This window comes from Scyliorhinus torazame, chromosome 20 (genome assembly GCF_047496885.1).
Source record: "Scyliorhinus torazame isolate Kashiwa2021f chromosome 20, sScyTor2.1, whole genome shotgun sequence".
Classification (NCBI taxonomy): domain Eukaryota; kingdom Metazoa; phylum Chordata; class Chondrichthyes; order Carcharhiniformes; family Scyliorhinidae; genus Scyliorhinus; species Scyliorhinus torazame.
Genome location: NC_092726.1, coordinates 21,429,252 through 21,447,583, shown reverse-complemented (window position 1 = coordinate 21,447,583; position 18,332 = coordinate 21,429,252). Strand labels below are relative to the sequence as shown.

The 18,332-nt window shown below is 54.4% G+C and overlaps 1 protein-coding gene across 1 annotated transcript in view; it reads right to left on the bottom strand.

Annotated features, from left to right (window-relative positions):
• LOC140396945 (ankyrin-1-like) overlaps positions 1–18,332 on the bottom strand; it is a 660,380-nt gene that overhangs the window by 304,508 nt on the left and 337,540 nt on the right. The window contains exon 2 of the mRNA XM_072485893.1: positions 13,641–13,742. Within this exon, the coding sequence (XP_072341994.1) occupies positions 13,641–13,742 (102 nt within the window). The remainder of the gene's footprint in view (positions 1–13,640; positions 13,743–18,332) is intronic.

The window sequence follows — 18,332 nt, the reverse complement described above, 5'->3', positions numbered from 1 at the left end:
GCAGTGTGTCAGTGTGAGAGGCAGTGTGTCAGCGTGAGCTGCAGTGCGTCAGTGTGAGCTGCAGTGTGTCAGTGTGAGAGGCAGTGTGTCAGCGTGAGCTGCAGTGCGTCAGTGTGAGCTGCAGTGTGTCAGTGTGAGCTGCAGTGTGTCAGTGTGAGAGGCAGTGCGTCAGAGTGAGCGGCAGTGTGGCAGTGTGAGCGGCAGTGCGTCAGTGTGAGCTGCAGTGTGTCAGTGTGAGCGGCAGTGCGTCAGTGTGAGCTGCAGTGCGTCAGTGTGAGCTGCAGTGTGTCAGTGTGAGCTGCAGTGTGTCAGTGTGAGAGGCAGTGCGTCAGAGTGAGCTGCAGTGTGTCAGTGTGAGCGGCAGTGCGTCAGTGTGAGCTGCCGTGTGTCAGTGTGAGCTGCAGTGTGTCAGTGTGAGAGGCAGTGCGTCAGAGTGAGCGGCAGTGTGGCAGTGTGTCAGTGTGAGAGGCAGTGTGTCAGTGTGAGCTGCAGTGTGTCAGTGTGAGCTGCAGTGTGTCAGTGTGAGAGGCAGTGTGTCAGAGTGAGTGGCAGTGTGTCAGTGTGAGCTGCAGTGTGTCAGTGAGAGCTGCAGTGTGTCAGTGTGAGCTGCAGTGTGTCAGAGTGAGCGGCGATGTGTCAGTGTGAGCTGCAGTGTGTCAGTGTGAGCTGCAGTGTGTCAGTGTGAGCTGCAGTGTGTCAGTGAGAGCTGCAGTGCATCAGTGTGAGCTGCAGTGTGTCAGTGTGAGCTGCAGTGTGTCAGAGTGAGCTGCAGTGTGTCAGTGTGAGCTGCAGTGTGTCAGTGTGAGCTGCAGTGTGTCAGTGTGTGCTGCAGTGTGTCAGTGTGAGCTGCAGTGTGTCGTGTGAGCTGCAGTGCGTCAGTGTGAGCGGCAGTGTCTCAGTGTGAGCTGCAGTGCGTCAGTGTGAGCTGCAGTGCGTCAGTGTGAATGTCAGTGTGAGCTGCAGTGTGTCAGTGTGAGCTGCAGTGTGTCAGTGTGAGCTGCAGTGTGTCAGTGTGAGCGGCAGTGTCAGTGTGAGAGGCAGTGTGTCAGTGTGAGCTGCAGTGCGTCAGTGTGAGCTGCAGTGCGTCAGTGTGAGCGTCAGTGCGTCAGTGTGAGTGGCAGTGTGTCAGTGTGAGAGGCAGTGTGTCAGTGTGAGCTGCAGTGCGTCAGTGTGAGCGGCAGTGCGTCAGAGTGAGCGGCAGTGTGGCAGTGTGTCAGTGTGAAAGGCAGTGCGTCAGTGTGAGCGGCAGTGTGTCAGAGTGAGCTGCAGTGTGTCAGTGTGAGCTGCAGTGTGTCAGAGTGAGCGGCAGTGTCAGAGTGAGTGGCAGTGTGTCAGTGGGAGCTGCAGTGTGTCAGTGTGAGCGGCAGTATGTCAGTGTGAGCGGCAGTGACTGAGTGTGAGCTGCAGTGTGTCAGAGTGAGCGGCGGTGTGTCAGTGAGAGCTGCAGTGCGTCAGTGTGAGCTGCAGTGCGTCAGTGTGAACTGCAGTGTGTCAGTGTGACCTGCAGTGTGTCAGTGTGAGTGGCAGTGTGTCAGTGAGAGCTGCAGTGCGTCAGTGTGAACTGCAGTGTGTCAGTGTGAGCTGCAGTGTGTCAGTGTGAGCGGTAGTGTGTCAGAGTGACCTGCAGTGTGTCAGTGTGAGTGGCAGTGTGTCAGTGAGAGCTGCAGTGTGTCAGTGCGAGCGGCAGTGTGTCAGTGTGAGCTGCAGTGTGTCAGTGTGAGCGGTAGTGTGTTAGTGTGAGCTGCAGTGCGTCAGTGTGAGCTGCAGTGTGTCAGTGCGAGCTGCAGTGCGTCAGTGTGAACTGCAGTGTGTCAGTGTGAGCTGCAGTGTGTCAGTGTGAGCTGCAGTGCATCAGTGTGAGCGGCAGTGTGTCAGTGTGAGCTGCAGTGTGTCAGTGTGAGTGGCAGTGTGTCAGTGAGAGCTGCAGTGCGTCAGTGTGTGCTGCAGTGCGTCAGTGTGAACTGCAGTGTGTCAGTGTGAGCTGCAGTGTGTCAGTGTGAGCTGCAGTGCGTCAGTGTGAGCGGCAGTGTGTCAGTGTGAGCTGCAGTGTGTCAGTGTGAGCTGCAGTGTGTCAGTGAGAGCTGCAGTGTGTCATTGTGAGCGGCAGTGTGTCAGAGTGAGCTGCAGTGTGTCAGTGTGAGCTGCAGTGTGTCAGAGTGAGTGGCAGTGTGTCAGTGTGAGCTGCAGTGTGTCAGTGTGAGCGGCAGTGTGTCAGTGTGAGCGGCAGTGTGTCAGTGTGAGCGGCAGCGTGTCAGTGTGAGCTGCAGTGTGTCAGAGTGAGAGGTAGTGTGTCAGTGTGAGCTGCAGTGTGTCAGTGTGAGAGGCAGTGTGTCAGAGTGAGCGGCAGTGTGTCAGTGTGAGCTGCAGTGTGTCAGTGTGAGCTGCAGTGTGTCAGTGTGAGAGGCAGTGTGTCAGAGTGAGTGGCAGTGTGTCAGTGTGAGCTGCAGTGTGTCAGTGTGAGCGGCAGTGTGTCAGTGTGAGCAGCAGTGTGTCAGTGTGAGAGGCAGTGTGTCAGAGTGAGTGGCAGTGTGTCAGTGTGAGCGGCAGTGTGTCAGTGTGAGCGGCAGTGTGTCAGTGTGAGTGGCAGTGTGTCAGTGTGAGCGGCAGCGTGTCAGTGTGAGCTGCAGTGTGTCAGTGTGAGCGGCAGTGCGTCAGTGTGAGCGGCAGTGCGTTAGTGAGAGCTGCAGTGTGTCAGTGTGAGCGTCAGTGTGTCAGTGTGAGCTGCAGTGTGTCAGAGTGAGAGGCAGTGTGTCAGTGTGAGCTGCAGTGTGTCAGTGTGAGAGGCAGTGCGTCAGTGTGAGCTGCAGTGTGTCAGTGAGAGCTGCAGTGTGTCAGTGTGAGCTGCAGTGTGTCAGTGTGAGCTGCAGTGTGTCAGAGTGAGCTGCCGTGTGTCAGTGTGAGCTGCAGTGCGTCAGTGTGAGCTGCAGTGTGTCAGTGTGAGAGGCAGTGTGTCAGTGTGAGCTGCAGTGTGTCAGTGTGAGCTGCAGTGTGTCAGTGTGAGCGGCAGTGTGTCAGTGTGAGCTGCCATGTGTCAGTGTGAGCTGCAGTGCGTCAGTGAGAGCTGCAGTGTGTCAGTGTGAGCGGCAGTGTGTCAGTGTGAGAGGCAGTGTGTCAGAGTGAGTGGCAGTGTGTCAGTGTGTGCTGCAGTGTGTCAGTGCGAGCTGCAGTGTGTCAGTGTGAGCTGCAGTGTGTCAGAGTGAGTGGCAGTGTGTCAGTGTGTGCTGCAGTGTGTCAGTGTGAGCTGCAGTGTGTCAGTGTGAGCTGCAGTGTGTCAGAGTGAGTGGCAGTGTGTCAGTGTGAGCTGCAGTGTGTCAGTGTGAGCTGCAGTGTGTCAGAGTGAGTGGCAGTGTGTCAGTGTGAGCTGCAGTGTGTCAGTGTGAGCGGCAGTGTGTCAGTGTGAGCTGCCGTGTGTCAGTGTGAGCTGCCGTGTGTCAGTGTGAGCGGCAGTGTGTCAGAGTGAGTGGCAGTGTGTCAGTGTGAGCTGCAGTGTGTCAGTGTGAGCTGCAGTGTGTCAGTGTGAGCGGCAGTGTGTCAGTGTGAGCGGCAGTGTGTCAGTGTGAGCTGCAGTGCGTCAGTGTGAGCGGCAGTGTGTCAGTGTGAGCTGCAGTGCGTCAGTGTGAGCGGCAGTGTGTCAGTGTGAGCTGCAGTGCGTCAGTGTGAGCTGCAGTGTGTCAGTGTGAGCTGCAGTGTGTCAGTGAGAGCTGCAGTGTGTCAATGTGAGCTGCCGTGTGTCAGTGTGAGCTGCAGTGCGTCAGTGTGAGCGGCAGTGTGTCAGTGTGAGCTGCCGAGTGTCACTGTGAGCGGTAGTGTGTCAGTGTGAGCTGCCGTGTGTCAGTGTGTGCTGCAGTGTGTCAGTGTGAGCTGCAGTGTGTCAGTGTGAGCTGCCGTGTGTCAGTGTGAGCTGCAGTGTGTCAGTGTGAGCTGCAGTGTCTCAGTGTGAGAGGCAGTGTGTCAGGTTGAGCTGCAGTGTGTCAGTGTGAGCGGCAGTGTGTCAGTGTGAGCGGCAGTGTGTCAGTGTGAGCGTCAGTGCATCAGAGTGAGCGGCAGTGTGTCAGAGTGAGCGGCAGTGTGTCAGTGTGAGCGGCAGTGCGTCAGAGTGAGCAGCAGTGTGTCAGTGTGAACTGCCGTGTGTCAGTGTGAGCGGCAGTGTGTCAGTGTGAGCGGCAGTGAGTGAGTGTGAGCTGCAGTGCGTCAGTGTGAGCTGCAGTGTGTCAGAGTGAGCTGCAGTGTGTCAGTGTGAGCTGCAGTGTGTCAGAGTGAGCGACAGTGTGTCAGTGTGAGCGGCAGTGTGTTAGTGTGAGCGGCAGTGTGTCAGTGTGAGCGGCAGCGTGTCAGTGTGAGCTGCAGTGCGTCAGTGTGAGTTGCAGTGCGTCAGTGTGAACTGCAGTGTGTCAGTGTGAGCTGCAGTGCGTCAGTGCGAGCGGCACTGTGTCAGTGTGAGAGGCAGTGTGTCAGAGTGAGTGGCAGTGTGTCAGTGTGTGCTGCAGTGTGTCAGTGTGAGCTGCAGTGTGTCAGAGTGAGCGACAGTGTGTCAGTGTGAGCGGCAGTGTGTCAGTGTGAGCGGCAGTGTGTCAGTGTGAGCGTCAGTGTGTCAGTGTGAGCTGCAGTGTGTCAGAGTGAGAGGCAGTGTGTCAGTGTGAGTTGCAGTGTGTCAGTGTGAGAGGCAGTGTGTCAGTGTGAGCTGCAGTGTGTCAGTGAGAGCTGCAGTGTGTCAGTGTGAGCTGCAGTGTGTCAGTGTGAGCTGCAGTGTGTCAGAGTGAGCTGCCGTGTGTCAGTGTGAGCTGCAGTGCGTCAGTGTGAGCTGCAGTGTGTCAGTGTGAGAGGCAGTGTGTCAGTGTGAGCTGCAGTGTGTCAGTGTGAGCTGCAGTGTGTCAGAGTGAGAGGCAGTGTGTCAGTGTGAGCTGCAGTGTGTCAGTGTGAGAGGCAGTGCGTCAGAGTGAGCGGCAGTGTGTCAGTGTGAGCGGCAGTGTGTCAGTGTGAGCGGCAGCGTGTCAGTGTGAGCTGCAGTGTGTCAGTGTGAGCTGCAGTGTGTCAGTGTGAGAGGCAGTGTGTCAGAGTGAGTGGCAGTGTGTCAGTGTGTGCTGCAGTGTGTCAGTGTGAGCTGCAGTGTGTCAGAGTGAGTGGCAGTGTGTCAGTGTGTGCTGCAGTGTGTCAGTGTGAGCTGCAGTGTGTCAGTGTGAGCTGCAGTGTGTCAGAGTGAGTGGCAGTGTGTCAGTGTGAGCGTCAGTGTGTCAGTGTGAGCTGCAGTGTGTCAGTGTGAGCTGCAGTGTGTCAGAGTGAGTGGCAGTGTGTCAGTGTGAGCGGCAGTGTGTCAGTGTGAGCTGCCTTGTGTCAGTGTGAGCTGCCGTGTGTCAGTGTGAGCGGCAGTGTGTCAGAGTGAGTGGCAGTGTGTCAGTGTGAGCTGCAGTGTGTCAGTGTGAGCTGCAGTGTGTCAGTGTGAGCGGCAGTGTGTCAGTGTGAGCGGCAGTGTGTCAGTGTGAGCTGCCGTGTGTCAGTGTGAGCGGCAGTGTGTCAGTGTGAGCTGCAGTGCGTCAGTGTGAGCGGCAGTGTGTCAGTGTGAGCTGCAGTGCGTCAGTGTGAGCGGCAGTGTGTCAGTGTGAGCTGCAGTGCGTCAGTGTGAGCTGCAGTGTGTCAGTGTGAGCTGCAGTGTGTCAGTGAGAGCTGCAGTGTGTCAGTGTGAGCTGCCGTGTGTCAGTGTGAGCGGCAGTGTGTCAGTGTGAGCTGCAGTGCGTCAGTGTGAGCGGCAGTGTGTCAGTGTGAGCTGCCGTGTGTCACTGTGAGCGGTAGTGTGTCAGTGTGAGCTGCCGTGTGTCAGTGTGTGCTGCAGTGTGTCAGTGTGAGCTGCAGTGTGTCAGAGTGAGCTGCAGTGCGTCAGTGTGAGTGGCAGTGTGTCAGTGTGAGCTGCAGTGTGTCAGTGCGAGCGGCAGTGTGTCAGTGTGAGCTGCAGTGTGTCAGAGTGAGCTGCAGTGTGTCAGTGTGAGCTGCCGTGTGTCAGTGTGAGCTGCAGTGCGTCAGTGTGAGCTGCAGTGCGTCAGTGTGAGCTGCAGTGTGTCAGTGTGAGCTGCAGTGTGTCAGTGTGAGCGGCAGTGTGTCAGTGTGAGCTGCCGTGTGTCAGTGTGAGCTGCAGTGTGTCAGTGTGAGCTGCCGTGTGTCAGTGTGAGCGGCAGTGTGTCAGTGTGAGCTGCAGTGCGTCAGTGTGAGCGGCAGTGTGTCAGTGTGAGCGGCAGTGTGTCAGTGTGAGCTGCAGTGTGTCAGTGTGAGTGGCAGTGAGTGAAGGGTTTATAGATGAGATATTCCTGTCGTATGTGCTGAGTAATGTCACAGCGAGGGATACATCAGCCTCTGATGATAATAGTAATTAATTTGAATGGAAAGGGCGATGAGTAATGCTCTGTGTATACTCCCGGCCCTCAGATGTATGATTATACTGTAATGAGAATCCTTCCAAGTCCGTGTGGATAAAGGCAATCATTGCCTGTTCAAGGAATATTTGCTCTTGGCAAATATTGATCAGCTGGTGTGTTGCATTGTTGCTGAAGTAGTAAATTTGGCCCGCTGGAATGAAGAGAACAGCTTTTGCTGCACTCTGTAATAATCAGCAGAATCCCCAGCAGTATTAAAGTTCACAATTATTCTCGTCCCAGTAACGTACCACAGTTCTCAGCTGCCATTCACCTAGACGTTCAATGCCAGAGTCGAAATATTCTCACACACCATTAATATTAATCTGTGCGAGCGATGTACTTCCAGTATTTACCGATACGCTCACATCCCGTGTCGAAATACCGCAAAAGGACATGGGAGTGAGTCCTCGCGCGCCACAGTGGAACCACACCTTTGGCAAAGGAAGGCGATTGGCTATGAATCAATAGTGCATGGATGCGGGTAGACACGGAGAACTTCACGCAATCAGATAACACAGGAGGGGGCCCCTTCAGCCCTGACCCAGCACACGTGTCCCACCTCCTGTCCCTCCCCGACTCGCCAGTTGATCCGATTCTCTTTGGGAAAGCTGGATCCGTCCCCAGTGGTCTTTCCCGGCCGAAGTGTGCCAGAGGTGTGTCCGGCTCTTTGAACTGACGCCCTCTGCTGGCCGACCCTATCGCCAGCGGGCGACCGGTGCTCACTGCATCACCCGCAGTCCAATGTGGGGGCGAGCTCTGCTCTCCGAATCGCCACCCCAGCTTCGCAAGTCTCTCAGCCGCTTCACCCCTCATCCTATTCCAGTATAGCGCCTCCACCCAGCTTCACAAGGCCGCGGCATTCTTCCCGGAGTCAGCCGAGGCCAAAGCAGTCGTCCTTTCCTTGCTTTCGTACTCTCATGACTCTATTTATGACCCGTGATGAATGGTGCGAATTTCTCTATATTGCGCAACAAGGACTTGGTGCAGTAAGGGTGAAAAGTCTGGGCTAGTGTGTGTTGGCTGCTGCAGTCACGTTTTTACAAATCCTGGTTTGAAAGACAGATGTGCAATTAAAGCCTCGTAAAAGTTTGGGCAAGAGGAGTTTTGTTTATATTATTAGGGTTCCCGGTGTTGTTAATTAGAGGCACGATTGGCCGCGATTGACCAGGTTCGTTGCACCTGGCCTGATGACGTGACGAGGCCGTTGGATCTCAAGAACGGCCCCTGGCGAGACTCGCTCGAGAGGTCTCGCGAGCTTCAATCGAACCCCGCGAGGCGTGGCGATCTGGATCTCTGCCAACAAGGGCCGTACGGTTCATTGACGTATGTCTGCGCCAAATTCTCGCACCGCCTGGGAACTAACGGCCTCCCCAGCGAGGTCTTGACCTGGCGCCGTCTAGTGCTGGCCCACGCAAATGTGCACCTGGCGTAATGGCACCTGGAGAATTTCCTGGGTGTTTGGGGACAGGGTAGGTTGGCACCCTGGCACTCCCACAGGCAGCCAGGCACCGCCAGACTGCAACCTTGTCGTGCCGAGGTGTCCGGGTGCCACTAGCAAGGTGCTGGGTGGTCAGTTTTCAAATGCCTAAGTGGCACTGCCAAAGGTCACGGCCAGAGGGGGGGCCCATGCCCATGAAAGGGAAGGGTGAGGGGGTGGTGAAGGATGGGTGTGAAGCAGTGTAAAAAAACTACATTGTGTTATATTGTTACTTCTCCCATCTGAGCGGACAATATTCCGTCACGCCGATCTTCCGGACAGCTGAAATAACGGACATTTCGAAGCCAATATCAGTCCTCATTTTCTATTTCCTTCTGAAACCTTTTGAGACCACACCGCCCTTGGATGTCTGCAGGCTGCTGCTCCTTTAACCTTTTCCTTGAAGCCGCAATGCTGCTTCCCTGTAACCCCTTCGAGGCACTGCATGGATATATGACCCGGGAGATTCACTGATTTGCAACACAGTTTGCTCCTGCCTCGCTGCTGTGAGATCAGATCTGTGCAGTCTTTACAGCTCTTTTCATTCTGTGATTGAGAAATAGTTAAACGCAGATATCAATTTAGGTGCAATGAAGCATTTGGATGGGAGAAGTTTAAAAACCATCGCAAAACAGCAGGAAGCAACAAACAATGACTGCTCAAAGCATCTCTGAGAGCTGATGACATCTCTCTCCACAAACAGTTCGGCATATTTCCGCTCTTCCCCACCCGTCGTGAAGTAAGGTCCAACACGAGAATATCTCCCCAACGTTACATCAGCCATCCACTCGAGCTTAGCCACGACTCCGCGTATTCCCGCGGCTCAGGAATTCGCCACAATTGACCACGTCACAGAATGACAGATATTGAAGCAGAGAAGGAGCCCATTTATGCCCATTGTGTTTGCAGGGTGGCAGGAGGAAGGTGGAGAGGAAAAGGAAGTGGAGGAGGAAGAGGTTACGGCAGCACGGTGGCACAGTGGTTAGCACTGTTGCTTCGCAGCGTCAGGAGCCCGGGTTCGATTCCCGGCTTGGGTAACTGTCTGTGCGGAGTCTGCACGTTCTCCCCCGTGTCTGCGTGGGTTTCCTCCGGGCGCTCCGGTTTCCTCCCACAAGTCCCGAAAGACGAGCTTGTTGGGTGAATTGGACATTCTGAATTCTCCCTCCGGGTACCCGAACAGGCGCCGGAATGTGGCGACGAGGGGATTTTCACAGTAACTTCATTGCGGTGTTAATGTAAGCCCACTTGTGATAATAAAGATTATTATTCAGGTAAAACAGTTTCACCTGATCAGGGGACAGTTGATCTTATTTTATTTCCCTACTCCCACAATAAAGTGTCCTTCTTAGAAAGTCCTGTTGCTTCGAGGAGGGTCAGTGCGTGTGTACGCGTGTGCGTATGCGCCCATGTGTGTGCATATGCGTGTGTGTGTGTGCGTATGCGTGTGTGTATGTATGTGTGTGCGTATGCGTGTGTGTGTGCGTGTTTGTGGCAGGAAGCTTGCACGAGCTGTTTACCAAGTGTCTCACTGACAGCACGAGATCCCGAGTGGGTTGATTGAACATTGCGACTCCTGAGTAAACAGGGCCGGGCTATCTCTCACACACACACACACACACTGCGGCACCTCGCTGATTCAGCACTTCAGCTCCCTCGCGCGCTATCTCAGTCTACAGCACACTCTGCTATCTCCGCCGCAGGCAACTCTTTTTCTATCTCCTCCAGCTGTGGGGACGCTGCTGGGGGGGGAAGCTCACTTTCTTTGCAAAAGGAGGGGCTGCCGGGTGAGCCGTTTGAGGCCTTCAAGGTGAAGGAAGCGTTTTGACCAAGCCGATTCGTTTGGAATTGTAAATGGTCGTGAGGCCAATGAAGTGGGAATTAGGGGTTGCATTCAGAGGGTGGAACGCTTCTGTCTAATGTCTGACACAGAGTCGTGGGAGCAGTCAACCTGAATGGGTTATCAATGGTCTCCAAAGTGAATTCAAAGTATCCCTGAGGATAGGGCAAGAATGTCATCTGGCTTTGTTGGTCTTTGGACTGTTTTCCTTCCAGTTCTTGTATTGTGCAGTCGATCAAAGAAAGCTCTTGAGGGACAGGGTGCACTGGTCAACATTGGGTGATAGCATTTCAGCAGCCCATCCGGGATATACAGCGTCAGAACAGGCCATTCGGCCCACTCAGCCCACGCTGCTAACCCTGCCCCATCTTTCCTCACCTACATCTACCATCGTGACGGATTGTACCCCTCCCCTCGGACACAGCCAGACTATTCACTCCGGCCGCTCCCCGCAGTCACGAGTTCCACATTCTCCCCCCTCTCGGGGGTAAAGAGGCTTCTTCGGAATTCCCGATCGGATTTCTCAGCGGCGAGCGCGTCTCGACAGCCCCGAGTTACGCTCGCCCCCTACAAGAGGAAACCGTCTCCCCGCATCCGCTCCATCGAAGACCTTTCAGTATTTTGAGGACCTCGATTAGGGCATCCCCCCCCCCTCCCTCCGCCCCCAACTTCATGTGAAGTTTGGAAGGACTCCGGGGTACCAGTGAGAATAGTTGTCTCACAGTGTGGAGGGGACTTGATCAGAAATCCACAGAAGTTGTATTGGGTGGCATCTGGCCACAGCTGGCCTCGAGGTTTACAGGGACTGTGTACGGGCTGAGAATGTTATAAATTATGAGAATGTTATATGAATAAATTCTTGATTTCTCGAGGAATTAAGGGCTATGGAGAGAGAGCGGGTAAATGGAGTTGAAATCAGCCATGATTGAATGGCGGAGTGGACTCGATGGGCCGAATGGCCTTACTTCCGCTCCTATGTCTTATGGTCTTCTGGTTATCCTTCAAAATCTGTGAAGGTGAAATGAAAATCGCTTATTGTCACAAGTAGGCTTCAAATGAAGTGAAAAGCCCCTAGTCGCCACATTCCAGCGCCTGTTCGGGGAGGCCGGGATGTAGGTGGTGTGCAAGAGTGTTGTATTATCGTCAATCTTTGCACGTTTAATTCTCTTGTGCAAAGCTAATTGGCAGTCCTGTGTTCTCTGTGCATCCGCGCCTCTCGGAAGTGGCAGGCTCGGGAGCCAAGCTTCCATCCTGGAAGGGGTGGGGTGGGGGGGGGACAAACTTGCGACGATTGAATCAACTCTGCCAACAGTCAGCTTTGGCGCGTTGACCAGCATGCCAGGGGCTTCTTCTGATGCTGGCTGGACTGCGGCCGAGTGTGCGTGCCCAGTTTGGGAAGATCCTCTTGCGGGCTGCGTGATCCCACGCGGAGAGGAAACAGGGCAGAGGTTGGACTGCGGAAAGGGAGTGCAGCATTTCAAGGACTGGACATTCGCACGGCTCCCTCCCATGGTCAGGCCCCTCCATTACACCTCCACAAGCACACCTCTCGTCAGCCGACTAAATCCGCCTTCCGCAGGGAGAGCCAGAGAACGGGAGAAGCGGGGAGATTTGGGATTCCCTTCCTTCCACCTTACAGGGAAGGGCCCCGAGGCTTTGCGATGGGACCTGGGTGTGCAAACCTTGCAGATGTATTTTTGGAGACTTCAAAGCTACAACTTGACCCGTCTACAGTCAGATGATTGCAACCAATTTCCCAACCTTGCCCAAAATAGCTTGAAGGGTGGCACTGTGTCTTTGAGGGGCCGCCTCCTGCTTGCTGGGCCTGTGGCCTTGCCATACAGGCAGTGCACCTGAGAGTACGGTTTGCTCGTGTTGTCGAACGTGCTCAGCCAGTATTCTGACGAGGGAGAGTTGACAGCGCGATCAGGGGATTGGCTTAAAAATGAGTCGATTGACACTATTTACAGTGTGTGCTTAGTGAGTTACAGGGGAGTCACATCTGCCCTCAGGGCTGGCTTTTCGCTGCCTGCAGGACCTCACATGGGCCTCCCTGACGCGAGCGCCAGGTAGGCACCTCATGGTCGAGCAGCTCCGTCCCGCTGACGCTTTCCCTCGCAGTCTGCAAGGGGGGGGGGGAGATTTTTTGGTTGCGGAGTAGAAGTGGGGATTGACTCCGAGAACACCGCTCCAGGGGCAACGGCCATTGATTCCGGGTGCCAAGAGCTTCACGGCCCCGACCGACAGCTCAACCTCCCAGCTCGGGCTCTTGCTATCCTGGATCAGGCTGGGGGTGAACCGGGACGCTGCACAATCTGAGAGGGGGGGCCGCAGCCACCCGGAGCAGCAGCAAAACCCCAGCGCGGAGGTTCCTGGGTGCAGATCCGAGGTAAAGAGCCCCAGCCAGCTGGGGGTGTTTGGAACCCTCTCCCACAAACAGCAGTCGAGGCGAGAACGGCGGTTCATTTTAAACCCGAGATGCATTTTTGTTCAGCAAAGAGACGAAGGGATTCGGGCCCAAGGCAGGCACGTGGACTGAGGCCACAGATTGGCCATGATCTCGTTGCATGGCGGGTGGAACAGACTCGAGGGCCTGAATGGCCGACCTCTGTTCCGATGGTGCTGACAGGGCAGGAATGGCCCCCGAATGGAGCCTGTTGTTAAAGCGACCTCCTGCCAAGGTGTTGACCGTGCCTCCCTGTAATGGGCAGCAGGCCCGTTTCTCGTCCTGAATCTGGAGTCCTGCATCATCGGCGGTTCCTCGGTTGCATTTTTCTGACCGGGATTGTCGGTTTGTGTGTTTATCTGACCTCCGCACAGTTGGATCAGTTCTAGGAGTGCTGGGAGAGAAGGCCCCCCCCCCCCCCCAACCACCAATCGCAAACCAGTGGGAGTTGGGATTTAGCTGGTACTGGTCCGAAATGTCAACCGTGAATCGGGGCTCCAATCCAGCACCCCCCCCCCCCGACATTTAATAACGTCCTTTTTAAACCTATCTGGTCTTTCTGATTCATCGTCCGACACCGAGTGCCGTCGCCGGGGTCGCACCATCACCACTTGGGCAGACAGTGCAACGTCTCGACGCTGCGACTGAGGCCAACGCATCACTGGCCGCCCGCAACTTGATCAAAAAGCATAAGTCAGAGGGAGGTGGGAAGAGGAGCAGGCCATTCGGCCCCTCGAGCCTGCTCTGCTATTCCCCAGGATGGTGGCCAGCCTGGCTGTGGCCTGAACTCTACTCTCCCGTCCAGTGACGACCCCTCCACACATAACCTTGTCGATCACAAATCTATCCCAGTTGTGGTGATGTGCCTGTGCACAGTTTTGTATATAGTTATCTGTTAATGTATATAGTTATTGATTCAACCTCCAACCAGCAGGTGGCGATGGAGATCTACAGTGGTAGCTCAGCAGTTGGTAGTAAGTCATACTCGAGGATAGTCACACTAGAAGTAGCTCCAGGAGAATTCACTGAATTAATTTACTCATGACCGTTTGTATTATAGTTTGTTCGTTATCTGTCCACGTGTTCCTTCTGCAAATAAAGTATCTTCGTCGTCAAGGGACTAGATGTTGTGTGCATCTGTACCACGGCCACCACACATCACAGCAGTCAACTTTGAATGGTCACCCACCCTCCACTGCTCTCTGGGTAGGGGAATGCCACGGAACCGCTCAGAGTTTACCTTCTCGGTCTCAAAAGGGGAGACCTCTTATTCTTAAACTGTGTCTCCCCACCCCCCCCCCTCCCCACATGAGAGGAGACAGTCTCCCCGTGTCCACCCGGTTAAAAGTTGCCGCGGAATCTTACATGCTTCAATAAGGTCGTCTCCCCTTCTTCTGAGGGGTGGGCCCCGGCCTCCCGCTTGGAACCCACCTTGGACTGGATAGAAACGGGCGCGCCGCGGCGCAATGCACTGACCTGGTTACACGTGTTGATCTCCGCTCCGTTCTTTAAGTAGTCGAGCAGTTTGTCCAGGTTCCCGGAGCGCGCAGCCCTGAGGAAACTGGTCGCCGTGTCCGCCTAGGGGGCAAACACAGGAAGAAAAGGTCGTTACTCGCAAATCCGCTGACCCCCGGCTTGCGCTGCGCCGACCGAATGGGCTGTTCGATTGGTGCAGGGGCACACACAGAGCGGAAGGCAGTGAGTGCACATTCAGCCTTCTTCAGTCAGGCTGGCTCACCCCAACAATCATCCCCCAGAGCTCCAGAACCATGAACATTTCAACAAACCAAGAGCTCCCCCCCCCTCTCTCTCTCTCTCTCTCTCGAGCAGTCTATGGGCCTCCGTGACTATCGTGTCCTTTGTCTTGCTAAATTCAGGCTGGTTGGCGTTGTATTCACAAAGGCCACAAAACAGCTTGAACTGAAACAAATCGATAAATTTATGGAATTCGACACGTACGTCTCCACTGTGAAGTTGATCATCTACAATTAATCTTCACACTGGTGTAAAGTCCAGTCTGCCCGAACTCGCACTAATAATACTTCTGACTGTCTCTAGCTAACTCCTGCACACTCTCCCCTCCACAAGGCTTAGCATCAATGCCTTATCTACTTGTATCTGTAGCTCCCTCTGGTGGCTTCTCCAGACATTTCATGAACCCCTGCAGTTCTCACAGTTATGACAATGCCACAGGGACTATGGCTAGTTCCTGCCGGTATGCGCCAATGCCCTGTCGGTGCAATGAGCCGCCCAGGAAAAAACCCCCATTCATAAAATGCCAATTGTGACCCAATTGTGCAGCGTAACTCGAATGGGTAACAGGAGCGGACTGTGTCAGCAGCACAGACCAATAGCACAAGACGCCTGCTGTACGAGGCAGATGGTGGAGCGAGTCTGCGACCTGATTGCAGGATCATCGCTGTGGGTCTTTCAGTCAATGGTAAATTCCCCTCTTGCTCCCACAGAAAGCTGGGGAGGTCAAGCACCAAATGCACCTGTCAGGGAAATAGACTGACTTATCCACTCGGCAGGAGTGAAGGGGAGGATGCGGGAACATGGCGTTGAGATAGGGGATCAGGTGCCATCCTATTGAACGGCGGATCAGGCTGGAGGGGCCGAATAATGTCAGCCTACTTGTGACAATAAAGATGATTATTATTTCTGGTGGGCCGTGAGAGTTAATACTAATAATCTTTATTGGTGTCACAAGTAGGCTTACATTAACACTGCAATGAAGTGACTGTGAAAATCCCCTCGTCGCCACATTCCGGCGCCTGTTCGGGTACACAGAGGGGGAATTCAGAGTGTCCAATTCACCGAACAGCCCGTCTCTCGAGGCTTGTGGGAGGAAACCGGAGCGCCCGGAGGAAACCCACGCAGACACGGGGGAGAACGTGCAGACTCCGCGCGGACAGTGACCCGAGCCGGGAATCGAACCCGGCACCCTGACGCTGTGAGGCAGCAGTGCTAACCTCTGTGCTGCCGTGCGGCCCATCGTTTCCTCAGTGACAGCGCACTCCGTTGTGTAGAGTACACTGCTTGTTGCGGTCAGTGCTATCCGTCCTCGTCTTCAATAGGGCAGGTCTGGTTGTGGCTGGGACTGCGTCTTTCTCAATCCCCTCAGCCGTCCCTCAGACACCCCCGGGGGGCTCTGAGCGGGCAGGCAGCGGCAGCGGTTCCAACGGGCACTGTCTGCTGCCTGCCGAGACAGGACCCTGGCAACTCCGAGAGCATCCAGGCTGTGTGCGCTGGGGAACCGCCTGCACGTCGACAGGGCTCTCCTCTCGGTGCTCAGGGACGCACTCCATTCCCGTCGAGGCTGACGGCTGGAACACACACGCTGCTCTCGGCATCAACCGGGACACCAGGATCAATCCCGGAATACCGCCTTGGGAGGGAGAGGGGTGGAGGCGGGTGACTGGGAATGGGATTTGGAACAGGGTACCAGAAACAATGGCTCCAACCTTCGCTCTATTTTAATCGGACGGCTTACCCCGTGCTGGAGTGCAGATAAACAGTCCGCCTTCTGGGAGAGAACGCTGCTACCTATCCCTGTGCCAGGAAGGAATCCCAACAACGTGACTATGTGGGAAGAGGGCTATTTCCACTCTCGCTGCCCTATATATAGACATCAGGCTCTGGGAGCACTGCGATTCCAGCACTGTCTGAGTCACACATCTCTACTCGAGTCTGCCCCTACATTCGCACAAAGCAATGGAAGGATTCCCAACACACAAACTGGGATGGGGAGTGTGGTGCTCCTTTGTCTTGCTTATTTCAGGATGGTTGGCGTCGCGTTCAACAAAGACCACAAAATAGCTTGAACTTAAACAAAGCTATCAATTTATTAACACTACTAATTTGGATTCGACACGTACTCCTGAAGATTACACAGTTGATTTTTGACATCTAAACCACACTCACCTGCAGCAAATCTCACTGCTGGTTTAAATTATGATCTGCTCTCACTTACACTATCTGTACTTCTGACGGTCTCTCGCTAACTCCTACACACACTCTCCCCCAAGGCATAGTTGTGACTGTAGTGCCCTCTAGTGGCTATTCCTGACACTTCATTAACCCTTGCAGTGCTGATAGTGATGATAATACCAGAGGGAGGGGGCCACTCAGCCCCTCGATCCTGCTCACGGCTGATCTGATTGTAACCTCAACCCCGCATTCCTGCCTCGGTAACGTCTCTCGAGGTTAATGCGACCCTCTGGAGGGGGGGGGGGAGCAAGACATTCAAACGTCAGGATAGCTGCAAAGGTGCATCTCTCACCCTCTTTCAACTCAGTGTTTTCCAAGCGGGGTTGTTAGTCTGGGGTGGGGAGATAGTGAACCAATAATGACCATGTGCTGATCCAGTCCCCATACCTCCAGCAGGGTTTCTCCATGGTACAACGTCAATCACATTATAACACCATTGAACAGATATTCATAGAATCATAGAATGGGTCCAAATCTCTCCGAGACTTAGCTCACTGCACTGTGATAACCAAAAAGGGGTTCCCGTTTCTACTCTTCCCGGTGTGCGACTGCCTTTCCTGTGCCTGTGTCTCTTGTATTTTCATCCTGAGTGCAATACCTCACATTGTTCCGCCATCAATTCCCCCTCCCGTTTCCATTCACCAGTTTGGTACCATCTCTCAATTGGATCATTTGCATAAATCGACAACAGCGGTGATCCCAAAACCACTCCAGGGTGCGCGGTTCAGAACTCGCAACGCCTCCCCCACACCCCAGCTCCGATAACCTCCGCCTGATGCTCCTTATTTTCCCAGTTTCTCATCCGTTCCCCGAATGGACTTCGCACCAGGCTCAGTTCTGCGTTCAATTAACAGCCAATCATGTGAAACGTGGTCGAACACCGTGTCGGAAGGGTGGGGATTCCACAAAGAAGGGTTGGTGGAGGTCGAAGCTTCGCATTCGGAATCCGTACTGACTATCGGTAACTAGTATATCCATTTCTGGAAAATCCTCAGGATTATTCCTCATTAACAATTCCATTTGATGACATGGAATGGGATGGGATGGAAGGTGATACTGATCTCTGTGGATCCTGCTCTCTGTGGATCCTGCCTTCTGCTCTTTTTGAATAAAGGATCGATATCAGCCAATTTCAAATTCTCCGGAGTGTCTGTACCCAATCCCCACACAGCGTCTGTACCCAATCCCCACACAGCGTCTGTACCCAATCCCCAACATAGTGTCTGTACCCAATCCCCAACACAGAGTCTGTACCCAATCCCCACACAGCGTCTGTATCCAATCCCCACACAGAGTCTGTACCCAATCCCCACACAGTGTCTGTACCCAATCCCCAACACAGCGTCTGTACCCAATCCCCAACAGAGCGTCTGTACCCAATCCCCAACACAGCGTCTGTACGCAATCCCCACATAGCGTCTGTACCCAATCCCCAACACAGCGTCTGTACCCAATCACCAACACAGCCTCTGTACCCAATCCCCAACACAGTGTCTGTACCCAATCCCCAACACAGCGTCTGTACCCAATCACCAACACAGCCTCTGTACCCAATCCCCAACAGAGCATCTGTACCCAATCCCCAACACAGCGTCTGTACCCAATCCCCAACACAGCATCTATACCCAATCCCCAACACAGCGTCTGTACCCAATCCCCACACACCATCTGTACCCAATCCCCAACACAGCGTCTGTACCCAATACCCAACAGAGCGTCTGTACCCAATCCCCAACACAGTGTCTGTACCCAATCCCCAACACAGCGTCTGTACCCAATCCCCAACACAGCGTCTGTACCCAATCCCCACACAGCGTCTGTACCCAATCCCCAACACAGCGTCTGTACCCAATCCCCAAAACAGCGTCTGTACCCAATCCCCAACACAGCGTCTGTACCCAATCCCCAAAACAGCGTCTGTACCCAATCCCCAACACAGCGTCTATACCCAATCCCCAACACAGCGTCTGTACCCAATCCCCACACAGCGTCTGTACCCAATCCCCAACACAGCGTCTGTACCCAATCCCCAACACAGCGTCTGCACCCAATCCCCAACACAGCGTCTGTACCCAATCCCCAACAGAGCGTCTGTACCCAATCCCCAACACAGCTTCTGTACCCAATACCCAACACAGCGTCTGTACCCAAAACCCAACACAGCATCTGTTCCCAATC